The sequence below is a fragment of the Lepisma saccharinum genome, chromosome 1 (assembly GCF_977018435.1).
Source record: "Lepisma saccharinum chromosome 1, izLepSacc3.1, whole genome shotgun sequence".
NCBI lineage: Eukaryota > Metazoa > Arthropoda > Insecta > Zygentoma > Lepismatidae > Lepisma > Lepisma saccharinum.
Window position 1 is genome coordinate 184,866,973 of NC_139229.1, and position 14,478 is coordinate 184,881,450.

Consider the following 14,478-nt stretch of genomic DNA (forward strand, 5'->3'; position numbering starts at 1 on the left):
TATTTATTGGTGCAGTGTAAAGATTAATTTTGGAATATTTAGAATATTATTTTCAAATATTACCAATCTCCTTTACTGTACATCGTCGTATGTACTAGACAGAATGAAAGGTGCTCTCTTCGAGAGTGTTGTATACACATAGTTATCACAAAAAAAAAGTTTTTGTAAGAAATATATATATATATATATATATCTTAATTACAAAATATTGTTTTATTTCTTATAATTCTGTATGTGGTTATTAAGGAGTGCAGAAATTAATGTTCATTTTCAAGGATGTTGTGTTGCATCACAAAATTTGTATTTTATTACCACCAGTATACGAACTTGTTCAGGAACTACATACGAGTATCATTGTCACAGTAGTCATCATATCATATAAAAGCCCACTGGCTTTTATTCAGGATCGTAGTTAGGCTATGCTAGCCTAGAGCTACTCGCTAAGTGAGAGGTACATTTCTACCAGTAAGGGGGGCTCGACCCAGTGGAATAAGGAAAACATTTTAACATTTGTTATTAATACTTTGATTGACTGGTCTGGCAGGGTTGTGAGAATAATAGAAAGGGGATAAAGGAATGTTCCTTTACCTCTGGTGTTCTGTAGAGTTGAAGTTGATGGTCTCGTTGAATGAGTGGAGAAGGCACGGTCCTGAAATAAACTTCTTTCGGTAGTGCAACTCCCGTGGTAACTCTTTACGTAACAATTGTAAATCGGAGGCAACGACTGTTTACACGATAAATTTCTGAGTACAACTGGGGCTGAGAAATGTTCTCTCAAACTATTTATGTGAGATTCGAATTTCCGATCGTTAAAGCTGTTAGCGAGCCATGTCCACCGTTAACGATGTTTCTAGCAAAAAGCTGTGTTTATCCGTGATATTGTCGTCATACGATATCATACAAATAGTGGTGTTTGACTGAAATATTTTATTTGGGCTGAGACAATACAGATGTTGGCTAATGTCAATGGTAGTATTGAAAAGTATTGGTTGGATTTTTTTGGACCTTCACTGTGTTTGCAAATATGTTCCATGACACTTTTGCAGAGTTTAATTATCCTGGAAGTTATTCAGAATTCTAAGTTTTCATTTATTTTGCACCATGATTATGAGAAAAACTGTGTCATGTGATTACATAACAGGTATTTTAATATTTTGAAGCAAAATTCTGGTAAATTGATGCATATAACTGGAGTGGAATACTCACTAATATTACCAATATTTTGAAAAACATTTTAATTGTTTCAAGCATTAGTATTGGTGGGAATCTGTGAGAATATCAGCATCGGTATGGGCATTGGTTCAAAGTGGTACTGGCTCAGCCCTATCTTTCATGTTTAGAGGGTTGAAGTAACCATGGCACAACAGCATTTGAGCTCCAGGTAGCTTGTCATTGTATGCAAGACCCATCGCCACCATTTTCCGACGCTCAAGATCAGCATTCTTTACTGTTGCTGTTTACTGTTCTTTACTGTTGCTTTCATGCTCGGTCAACACTGACATTTTGGAGCTCGACTGGTGATAAACCCGGACCGCTTACACTAAAGGTGAGAGCGTTAATCTCCAATCTACGTGGGACCTCAATTTATGGCATTGGTAATGTATATTTCTTCTACCGCTAATCGAAGGGAGAGGGCACTTGCTTTCCAAGTACAAAGCTAGCCACAGACAACGTGATGTTGCTGAATACCTGGAATGAATAGCATACACGAGAGATCTGCAGTAGTGAAATTGGGGATCGGCTTGTTAGCTCGGTTGTAGAGTCTCAAATTTTGACTAACTTTGCACTGTGGTATAATTGGCATTTCAACTTAAGCACTTTTAGGTAAGCTCGCAAGTGTTGCAAAGCAACCTGGGTATGTCATAAATGCCATTGACCAGCTGGAAATAGGAGGAATAAGCCAAACCTGACTGGGCTCATCTGCGAGTTCCATAACAATTGGCATTGCAGACCCACATAGCAAAGGCTGTTATAGTTTTATTTGAGTGGCTGCAAATAGTAATTTGATGTCTTAATTGGTTTTGTGATAGTGTAAAATACCACACCAATTGAATCTTATCATGATCTTCAGCTCTCATATATTTGAGGGATCACTATTACAGTTTCTGGGTTTGATACATACTAAATGTACTTGTACTTACAAAAGAGCAGTGCATGAAGAGAGAGAGAGAGAGAGACTGTTTTTTATTGCAGCTTATCTTGCATGTGATGTTTAGTAGTACTACGATTAGGTATAATCTGAAGTGTATTGCCATCAGGAAAGCCTCTAAAGGGTATTCACAGACTTAGCTGCCTCCTCCACACAACATTTGAGTCGCTTGTCAATTTCAGACATGCAGAGCATCTGTGATAGATAGGGATGCAAATGACACTGAGCTAGAGAGGTCAGTGAGGAAAATATCAACCACATTTAATCATTAGTGAGCTCAGATCCACAAGTAAACAAATTTTATGAACAGTTGCACTTGAAGATGGACATCGCACATTTCTCAAAAAATAGCCTTGGTGGATAGTGTTTAAAAATATTTGTACCTGGTTTGGGGATGACTGGCCTTGTTAAAATTTTACAAACATGATTGGATCTACCAGATATTCCAGAGGGGTCTTTCCATGTGATATCAACCAATGAAAATACACTTTTCAACATCTCATATTTTGATTCATTTGAAATTTGGCACATTGAAAGGGTTACCTGAGATAGGTAAATATGCAAAGTTGCAGATCCATATTTTTTGTATTTCTGAAATTGCAGGATGCAAAATGTGATTTTTTTTCAACATCATGTTAACTTTAAATTACACTATTTCGGCAGTACTGGGTGAATTAAGAATTCATGATGATAATTAGTGGCAAAGAAAATGAGTAAAAAATGTGAGCATGTGACGAGAACTCTCCCTCCTCTTCCCAAACCGTGTTGAGTGCGAGAGAAGAACGGAGAAACATGTGCAAGGATACGATTAGAAATGATTTTTTCGGCTAGCAGTGAAAGTGCAGGAAGTAAGGAAATCGGGCGATAGGAAGTAACATGAGCTTTGTTTCCGTGTTTGAGGATAGGGACTATATTTGCTTGCTACCATGTAGGAAGAAACACCTTCGGAGAAGCATTTATTGAAGATTGTGCTTATTGGTTTGAATAGAATATGGGCTAAATGTTTCAGAAATATCGCAGGAATATCATTAGGAAAGGTAGCTTTGGAACTTGAAACAGATTTTAATAATTCTTGAACTTCATTGCAGTTAGTTGAGATTTGACAGCGAGTGTAAGGAATAATGGACCTGACTTCCGGTAGTGTGGCAGCAGCATTCTTTGTAAAGTTACTATGTAAGTACGAGTTAAAAAACGATGAACGCTCATCCTTTGTAGCAGACTTACCGTTCCACGAGACATGTTGCCTGCATGAGTTAATTAGCATCCAGAATGTTTTAGAGTTTTTAGCAGCACTTTCTGTTACACTTCGAATATAATTATTATAGTCCCTTTGAATTAAGTTTTTGCGATGCTTCCTTAAGTAAGTAAAAGTGTTCAGTGTATGAACGTTCGGAATTTGTTTCCAGGATCCACGCATTCTTTTTGTTCTTCAGCGTAAGCTTAGTCTCTTCAGTATATAACACAGGGAATCGGGATGTTCTTGTTTTCCTTAGGGGCACGTGATCTTTAATTACAGCCTGCACACAGTCCACGAGGAACTCCACTGCTTCTTCCGCGGGGAGGGGGTCCATCATTGTCCAAGGAATGAGGCTGGTGAAAATAGAATGTTGCTCCCAGTTGACTCTTTTCCAGTTGTAGACTGGTCTGGAGGAGGGAGGGCCTGGGGGGGCTTTTCCAGCGACTTCGAATTCGGCATGCACGGGGGTGTGGTCCGAGGCGATGAATTGCTCACCGGGAGTGGCCTTGACCTTTGTATGCAAGGACAGCAACAAGTTGGGAGTTTCTGTGCGTCTTGTGGGGAAATCTACAAATTGTTGAAGTCTGATCGCCTTGATGTAATGGTCGAGAAACCACCTGTCGTCATTGTCTGTGCAGAGGCTAGAGTTCGATGATGACCATTTTATATGAAGGTTAAAATCACCCATAAGAATAATGTCAGTTTCCTCTATAGCATTTAGCACAGAGTCCAATAATGTTGAGAAGGTTGCAGTCCCAGATTTAGGGGGTCCATAAAAACAGCCGATTAAAAGTTTATTTGTGCCTATATTTACCTGAGTCCATATTAACTCGCATGACGTTTCCAGATCCAGACGTCTGATGCAGGGCCACTTGTTGTTTACGAGTAACATAACTCCGCCTCCACGTGAACCTCTATCATTACGGAATACCTGAAATTCCATCAGGGGTATTTCATTATCGCCGATCATTTCACTGAACCACACTTCACTGAAACCAATCACATCGTACTCGTTAAACTCGCTAAAGAACATTTGTAGAGTTGATAGCTTTTTAGTTAGGGTTTGCACATTTTGATAGTATATTTTCAAACCAGAATCATCACGGGAAGCCACCTGGGGACCGGGGTTGACATGAATGTCGCCTGCTAGCAGAAGGGTGAACGCAGCCACGAAGAGGCTGTGCTGGGGCGAACCACGTGGCTGGCGGACTGTCCACACGAGGCTCCGATCCAAACCCAAGGCCGAGAAAGAAAATCGCCTGTAACTAAACGACCAGTCCTCCACACACTTGCAGTTATCCAGCATTTCATGGCTCGCAATATTACGAATCCACGTCACAAATAACAAACACAATAGCACAGAAAAAAACCGAAAACATTTTAAATTTCGGAGCACTAAATGTGCGTACATCAGGCTTCGGCGCCATCTTATCATATATCATAGATAACATGGAGGCGAACTTCTCAATGCCGCTTCTGTGACCGCGAGAACTCCACCGATGGTCTCAAGTTCGAGTCCTAGCCTGGACTAGCCTTAGATCATCCTTTCTAATAATTTCTCTAAAGAGGTAGAGTAGCAACACAAAAGAAATTAACAAATTCAAACGTTTCTTGATATTATACCCCTTGATGGTTCTTTTCGTTGATAACAACCCTCGAAAAATAGCATTTTTATCTTACATGTATACACACCACGAAGCCCTGCTACACATTATTAAAGAGATTGGGAAGTGTATGCGTGCCACTCGTGACACAATAACCTGGTGTTACATAAGATTTGAAAATTGAAATAATATACACTAACATTGCAAGGACGTGGTTGTCAATATCAAGTCAACATGTTGAAACTCGCTTGGACATGACAACATGTTGGTGTCATTGTCCTCCGCCTATTGAACATTCTGCGAACGAGAGAGAGATTTAGTGCGGGTGTCAAAAAAGCAGTGTTTTGCCAGCAACATCCCATATTTCAGAGCCTAATGAGCAGCACTGTCAACCTAAAACCCATACATGATAATAATTCTGTATATTATTATGTAAGACTCAAATACAGCACATATCAAAGTATGCAATATCTCCAGACCGAAACGTAAAATGGATACACATGCTGACAGACATGCCTAAGCAATTATAAATATCGTATCACTGTGCAAGAAGTACGTGTACATCATTGTTCACCTACCGAAAAGGATAATCATATTCTGCAACATTCAATCGAACATTATTTCAATGTGACAATAATTGTACAAACATAAAATGTCAGTCTAAGCAGTTTCGGCCCATAATCATCTATTTCATTTTCACATATATCGGTCAGATACAGAAATCTCCATTTTAACATGGAGATGATTTTATTTTTCATTTCACTTCGTCTTTTATGTCACGATCCATATTTGAGGGCCCACTGCCAGACAAATTACGGAAATACATCTACTAATAGGGTTCAAGAGTTTGAATGTATTTCGCTCGAGCAGAAGAACTATCACTTCTGTGTGCCATCTAGTGTTGCCTGTGCAAACTATTTGTCGCTCGAGCGGAAAAACTCTCATTGCAGCACTAGCATGTACCAAAGGAACTGTATTAAGTGCATTTCCTTAATAATTGTATCATCCCTTCATCAAATTTTTTTATGTTGATGTAATTGTATTAGTTCACGCTATATTATAAAGTGTACATAAAAAAAACACAATTTAAAACTAAAGTACTGTATTTTCTTTCAATATTTTATACATAATGTATTAGCCACTTTTCAAAAAGAGGCTTTGGCTCCATTATCAAAGAGCAATACTTCCTCATCACATATATTGCAATATTACATAAATGGACGTGTTATGTTAAGGCAATGATTTGTTGAATTTCTTATGTTACATGCTGAAAAGAAGCACAGATACAAAGAATATTTCTATAAATAAGTATCAACAAAAAAGTTAATACTTCATTTGACCTAAATTGTAACATAATGTAGGCAATAATTTTATGGAGGTTGAGTAAACAATCCATGAGAAGTTAGCATTGATATTACCATATCAATCTATGGTTGTGATTCAGAATAGGAGGAGATTTACCTCAATTTATCTTTGTTCTAATAATGTGGTGCTAACAGGCAAGTCATTTTTCTTCAATTAAAGAAACAAGAATACAAACCAACAGCTTAATTAATGTAATTTTCTTGGTATTGTCCTGTTACAAACATGAAGCAAGTTATGGAAAACAAACATGAATTTCAATAGGTTATCTGTGAAATTTTCAAACTAAGCTTGTAATAATTTTTATAACATAGAGATAACATATGTTCACAAATATCACTCACACTTCGAATTTTCTACATAAAGTCTAGTTTCAAACTTAACTGCATTCACATGTGTTTAATCTAATCTCTTATTGGTGATATGCATGTTAGTAAAACCAATGCAAAGAAATTCATCAGGGTGGAGAAACAGGTATTTAGATACAAAGCCTCAAAATAAACACTTATAAAAAGTGTGTGTCCTGACTCAAGAAAGCAAAAGCTTACTTAAATTATTACTACACAGACAAGTCGTAAGCGACAATATTTGGATGTTGCAGACTAATCAAGTACATATCTATAATCCAGAGATTCCAAAAGTGAACACAAAGCATAAGTGGACGGAAAATTCCATGGTGAGGCACACATTTGTGCAATTTTGTGAATAAGAACACTTTGTAACACTATTTACAACTTTGTGGATCACTTCTTAGTGTAGAGTTTTCAAACAATGCATTATCACACTACACAGTTTTTAATAGTCTTTTCAGCTTGTTGAATAAAAATCAATATATTTTTAAAAGTCTTTTCAGCTTGTTTAATAAAAATAAATATATAAATTAAAAAATAAATAGCACACTCACAAGGCTCCAAAAGTAGTATAGCATAAAAACAATCCACATTCAAACTCATTTTACAAATCTTTTGCAGAAAACTGTGCCTTTGACTAGATTTACTATAGCCTAAGTACTGGTATATTCTTAAATACTAACACTGTACACTGTAGCAAAGTTTAAAATGAAATAAATTAATTCTCATGAGATCCTGCAACTATTTTGTTGCCAAATGTAACAAAATGTGAACGAAATATATTTTTTTTTACTTATTTTAACAAATTTCCAGGCATCACGTTAAAATTTTCTTAATATTCCCTGATATACTCAGCATAGGGGCACAAGTGAAATCATGTGGAACAGGAACATTCATTACCTACAAGACTAACTCCTGAGGAAAAATGCAGCACCAGTTTGTATCCATTTGTCTTGGTCACCTGTGCAGGGGACATCTAGACTACACACAACTTTTTCTCTATCTGCTGTGTAGTATACAGGCAAAGCAATGGTTTCTTCCTGGTAGTGTGCATCTCTTGTAGTCTGCAAAGGCAAATAAATCAGCAGGGTGTGTATTAGATGTTGCATTTCTTTATTTATTTATTTACTTAAAGTTTCAGATACAGTTCTGAATGACCATATAATACTGAAACTGTAGCAACAATAAAAAATAAAAATAATAACAAAACAAGACAATACAAGATGGCAGAGGAAAAAAAAAAGAAAATGTTACATGTATATTTTTAGAGATTGTCGGAAACTGTGTTCTGACAAGAAAATATCAATATTTATAGGCAGGTTATTTTATAAGTGGGGAAGCCTATAGTAAAGAGACAGCTGTAGAAGAGCCTTGTAGCGGAAATGTAAAAGACCTTTATGTTGCGGGTTGCCCGTGTGGGTACTCGAAGATGAAATTGGTTGACTAGTAATTCGGTTTTAATTTTACCATTAACAATTTTATTCAAAAATTTCATGTCTGCTAGTTCGTGACGAGTGTGTGTGGACTGGATATTCAAAATAGACATAATATCTGTTTTATGGAGGTGTCTGAGAGAAGGTATTCTATGGTGAGCAATGGCGAGGAAAAAGCTGAGAACAGAATCAAGCCTGGAAACATTAGTTTTAGAAGCCATGATGAGAGCAGTATTCAAGAATAAGGGAGAAGAAGGATTTGAAAAAGTATGCTAATGGATGATTGGTTTTGTATTTCAGGGAACCTGTAGAGAAGACCAAGGAGACGCATGTCTCTTTTAGTAGTATATGTAATGTGCTCATTGAAGTTTAGCTTTTCATCAATGATAACATCAAGATCTTTTTGAGAGGAAACCTTTTTGATGGAACTGTTTTCAAGAGTATAAAGATCACTTTATTCCTTTATAAGGAAATTGTGAGGCAGGAGCATTTTTGAGGATTCAATTCAAGTTTCCACTGGCGACACCACAAACATAGTTCTGTAAGAGCTTGTTGTAGGATTAATGAATCACATTCAGATGAAATTTCTTTGAAGAGTTTACAGTCATCATCAAAGAAAAGCACATGTATGGGAAGAGAATACAGTCTGTTGGGCACATCATCCATGTAAAGAAGGAACAAGTGGGCCCCTGGGGAACACCAGACAGGACAGGTAGAAAGCTGGAAGAGGAGCCAGAAAGAATAACATGCTGCTCTCATGCATGCAGATAGTATTTTAGCAAAGACAGAAGTTTACCATGGATGTTAAATCTGGATTGTAATTTATGTAGAAGGAGATTATGATTAATTTTATCGAAGGCTTTTGAAATGTCCAAATATATAAAGTCAAGCTGTGAATTATTTTGAGATAGACTGAGTACCAATAGATTGGTCAAGCACAGGCCCAGATTTCCCAATAGGCCTCATAGGCCCAGGCCTGGAGCAGCACGATTGTTTGTTTCAAATTTATAATGAATACCTCATTCTCGGATTGCCTCTTTTCTTCTCTGGACACATGAATGGAATGACTTAATGTACAGTAGTTGTATTGTAAATATAAGTTAACGAAGAATATTTCTTAAAAGAGATAGGCTAGCAGGGCTCGGAACTAGTTTACTAATTTGTTGTTCTAATTACAGACGTTGTTGTTTCGAATGTACAGTATTGTGCTGAGCCAGTCGGCGATTGCGGTAAGAACGTGGAGCCTGCCACTTGCTTTTGAAAGACAACACCAGCTTGGCTGTGTTCCGTTCCTTGTTACTGCCAGTATTGGCCACATATCAAAATCATGTGATTCACGTTGAATTGTTGAGAATTAAACTGTCGGTGCAAACATTATTAAAGGGGTTTCGCATTGTACTATTCTACTGTTTTATATACATGTATGTATATATATGTATGTATGTATGTATGTATGTTCGAGAATATTATTCAACAAGTAGGTGGTATGTCGTGTCTCGTGTGTGTCAATGTCCGTGCATTTGTTGGGGTAAGTTTAAAACGTCATTACGCTCATTATGAGTGATCAAAGATTAAGACTCAGTGGGTCACAATACAAAAAGAGAAAAGCAGAGAAAGATGAAAAGCAAGAAGCATTTCTGAAGAAGGTTCCGAAAATTAGTTATTTTTTTTTATACAGAAATGTAATCAGGAAAAAAGTGAGTAAAGTGCCGTTGATGAGCCCAGTGTGGGTTCTGTTAATTCTACAGATGTTCCTCATGCATCCAATGAATCTCAGGCATTGGCATCAGTCATCAGTGGTGGATAACCTAATGATTCTTCAGTTGCAATGGTGAACTCTGGTAAACTTGAAACTAGTGGCAGTGTTAGAGTAAGTGTTACCGAAAAACACAATCTAGTGCCAAGTACAGACCCAGCATTGTGGAAAATTGATGAACAAATTCGTGACTACGTAGCTGTCCATGGCTTGCTTGCTTGCTTTATCATGGCTTACACCGCCTATCCTTTGCGGTTTCTAGCCATCGGGACTGATTTATTTGATCCTACTTATTCTTGTCTCCTTCAGTCGTTATTCCTTATGGCACTTGCACAATACACTTTCACTCGTGATTTTCACTATGGGAGGGTATCCTGTTGGGTATGTTACACTGTGAGCTTCCTTATTGTTTTTGTTTACATTAAGATGCTGTGTTTTCGTGCGAAGCTATATAGCGTCCACATGATGGGAGCTCAAGGCTGACTTATCAGGGTTGGGATTGACACCGGAAATGGAACAGCTAGTCGAAGTAGGGTTTGATGCAACTTTTCCCGATGGGCTTGTCGTAAGGGGCATTGGAAAAACATGTGCGTTATTGTTTGGGTGGGTTCTCCGCATTGACAGGAAGTTATCGGTACCGCATGTATTCTTGCCAAATGTTGATTCACCAGAACGTAACCCGTGTGCGTTCTCAAGGTGAACACAATCACTGCCCGAGGCATTTTCAAAGATTGATACCAAGGTTGTTTTGTGCCGATGTGCGTGTTCCACTTATAGGTGGTTATGTTTTGGATTTCGTCCCATTCGTGTTTGATTTTCATTTTTACTCGAGGGAGCAAATCTGTGTAAGGCAATCGTAAGGGGGTTGCGTGTTCGAGTGTTCGAGCTTGCTTTGAGTAGATGTCTACGAAGTCGTGAGATTTGTTTTGATTGGAATGTGCCTTGATGTAGGTAAAGGTCACTTCTTGTCCACGTTTTCGGAGCCGTAACGCTGCACTTTGTTACAAACAGTATTTTTTTTTGTTTCTTTTTTGTGATTGTGTATGATTTTGTATGCTTGGGTTTCTTCCATGGTTCTGTGTAGTTTAAAAGAGCCAATAAGGTTTGAACTTTCAGCCCTCTCCCATGCGACGTGGGAGGAAGTATAAATAGGGCCTCTGTCAGAGGACAGGGGAGTGTGTTTATGAACTGGATAGCAGAAGGGAGAGCGATTTTCGGGCTCCAGTGGCCTCCTTGAGAAAAAGCATCCCGAGGCAGTTCTGCCGATGATTAGCTTCCACTTGGCAGTTCTGCCGTGGGGCTCAAGTTAGAGGAATGTAAATAATGTAAATTAGAGAATTATTGGAAGAATCCGAGCCTTGTTTTGTTAAATTGTAAATAAATGTATAAAGCCCATTTCTGCGAGTTTTCAGCAATCACCCTGCAACATTAATTCAGTAAGTTCTTGCCTGTGATTGATTCCTTGGTTCCGAGCGCTCTGGAGAGGAACGGGATGGGAACCCAGGACTAACGAGCCTATTTAGTTGTTTCTTTGGGTTTTTCCTGCCAGAAGCAGCCTGGTAAGGGTGGAGTGTTGCGGAACAGAGAATTATTGGGGTCTCGTCCTTGGATTTTTTGTGTGAAAGGACACAGGCAAAGAAAGCGAAACTGAATAAAGGTTTGCTGTAAAAGGGTCGAAATGTTGAAAAGGGCTCAGTCTACGTTGTCGTCCGGTATTGGGGAATCGAGTTCGACACGAACGATGGGTTCAGAAAACAATGCTACAGTAACAAACAGGCCGAGGATTCTTCCAGACGACATTAGAGTACAGTTACCGACTTTTAATGGGGAAACAAAAGGGATGGAAGTTTATAGCATTTAGGCATAAATGAAGAGGAATTATTGCTTTATCATCTTCTGTTAGCGTTGAAAGGAGAGGCGAAGGAATTCTTTCATTTTGCAAGCACGTTTGAAGGATATGTGCAATTCAGGGATTTGTTGCTCAAGAATTTTCATGGGTTGGATCACGAACGAGAATTAGAGCAATTCTTGGATTCTCGCTTTCAGCTAAAGAGCGAGTCATTGGCAGTCTATATTCGCAAGATAGATAGATGGTTCGAGAGGGCAAAATCCACCACTACAGTCGAAGAGAAGGTTAATTTTATTCGGCGTAAATGTAACCCTGTGTATCGTGAGAGATTAAGATGTCAGAATTTCAACAGCATGAAAGAGCTTCACGAGTATGCTTTGAATCTGCAGGGAGAGATGTTGGAAAATGCTACGTTTCGTCAGTATGAGACAGAACAGGAAATCATTAACTTTGCCTTGAGAGGCGCTATACCTCCTCAGTCCGAGGGACTGGTGGCCGTTAGAGGGGCGAGTAGCGCCGTGGGGGAGGATCTATTACGTATTCTCGACCCTGTGAAATATTCTAGGTTAGGGAAGGAACCCCCTGCTGTTTCGAGGGAGACAAAAGCGACTACTGACCACCCAAGAATGTCTGGGCAAAGAACGCAAGTGTTACGTTTGTCAATCAACTGCACATCTGGCAAGTTTTCACAAAGCTGCAAGGAAAGATAATGTTTCAGAGTCAAGAGAACGTCATGGACAGGGCGTGACAGTGAGACGCACCTGTAATTCGACAATAAAGATGTCAAGTAGTAAAATTCAGGAACCTTTCGTTTTTGGAGAAATAAATGGAATTCAGATCCATATGTATATGGATACCGGGGCTAATATATCCTGCATGAGTTTGTCTTTCTTTCGGAAATTGGAAGAAAAGGGGGCGAAATTACGTCATAACAAGTTGAATGTTGAGGGGAAAACAACCACTGTGGGACATGTCTTTTTTAATGTCACTTTCTATGGTCTACGGGTACGAGAGAAATTCTTTGTTTTGGAGAATCCCCAGCATGACCTGATCGCCGGTAGAAGTTTTATGGCCAGGGCGAAGATTTTAATTGCACCCACGTTGAACAGTTGGGCTTTTCTGAATGAAAGGGACAATATTATTCCTTTTGACACAATTGGGAAGAAAGAGAAGAAAACTAGTAACCTCCTGTCTTCCACTGTCATTCACGTAGAAGAGAACCGCGACAAAGAAGTGTTGCAAACCCCCAGAGCCGAAAAATTCAGGAAAAAGAAAAGGTTATCGGCGAGGAAAGACAAAGCAGATCATATTCCGATTAGCGACCTGAAGGATGAAGGTTATCTCAGTTTTGAACGCCCGGATGGTGGATATAAGTATCAGCATGAATTCGAGAAGGATGTGAATGAGAAATTCAATAAGTTCCAGGAAAAAGGAAGAGGAAAAAGCCTACTTGTCTGGTAAGAGAGGACTCTGGTTCGAGTCCCGGTCCTTCGGCTGCGCAGGGAACGGAATGAGAGAAAGTAACCTTAGTTGACATTAAGGAAGATGTAATGGCACTATCTAATTCGGATGATGAAGGACGGAACAGCGAAGATGAAGAATTGTATTGCTCTGTTTTCTTTAAACGTCTTTTGAGAGACAACCCGGACACCGCTTCTGTCGAACTCCTTGGAGATATAACACCTGAGCGTCGGGGAGAAATCAACAATTGCACTCAATCAGCAATAGAACCTAATGCAAAGGAGTTGGAAGTAAATGAAATAACAACCAGCAATATCAACTTGGAAGATAAGCGATTATGAGCAAGAGAGCAACAGAAGGACCCATATTTGTCTTTGTTAATTGCGTGCCTTAAGGAAAAGGAAGTTCAATTGGATGAGAAATTGAACAAGAAAGTTTTCGATTTTTCATCTGAGCACTTCGTACCTGGATGAAGATGTGATTTTATACAGAAACATAGCAGAAGGGAAGGGGATGTTTCCCGTTTTTGGACAGCAGCAAAAGATTTGGACACCGGATTCCTTGAAACCGGAAGTGCTGCGAATATCCCATGACGAAGTTCACGCTGCACATCCAGGAGCAGCTAAGACTCTGTTCAAGATTTTATAACAGTTTACGTGGAAAAATGTTTAATCTGATGTTAGAGATTACTGCAGATCATGTCTCACCTGTTTGAGATACAATCCAGATTCTTCTAAAAAGATGGGATTCATGAGAAGTCGCAATCAGCCACGCCAAGGAGTGAAATTGTACGGAGATTTGTTTGGACCATTTCCGACCAGTTCTAGGGGGCGTTATCGCTACGTATTTCTCATTGAAGATTCTTTCACGAGATACATATTCTTGGCACCTTTGACAACAGTGACAGCTAGGACAATTTCCAACGCTTCATTGAATTATTGTCACCTTTACGGCTTCCCATCGACATTTACCAGTGATAATCGAAGTGTGTTTCGTAGCCACCTGTTTCGTCAAGTACTGAAAACCATCAACTGCAAACCCGTTTATATTACTCCATACCGCCCACAAGCAGATCTCGCAAAACCATCAATTAAGACAGTAAAGAGAGCAATAACTAAGTTTTGCATGGAGCACAGCAAGTGGTCAGAAAACTTGGATTCGATCGCATTAGCAGTGAACAACCAGGTGAAAAGATGCCTGAAGCGTGACGTACGGTTTCTGGTGGAAACGAAAGGCACCGGGAAGAACGGTCAGCTGACCCAGAGACACCCCATGGA

The 14,478-nt window shown here is 39.0% G+C and overlaps 1 protein-coding gene across 3 annotated transcripts in view; it reads right to left on the reverse strand.

Moving 5' to 3' along the window:
- Positions 1 to 6,096: 6,096 nt before the first annotated feature.
- Positions 6,097 to 14,478, reverse strand: part of btv (dynein cytoplasmic heavy chain beethoven) — a 223,963-nt gene continuing 215,581 nt past the window's right edge. For all 3 annotated transcript variants that reach the window (XM_083144201.1, XM_083144199.1, XM_083144200.1), the window contains one exon: positions 6,097 to 7,766. In XM_083144201.1, coding sequence (XP_083000327.1) covers positions 7,611 to 7,766 — 156 coding nt within the window. In that variant the 3' untranslated portion in view covers positions 6,097 to 7,610. The remainder of the gene's footprint in view (positions 7,767 to 14,478) is intronic.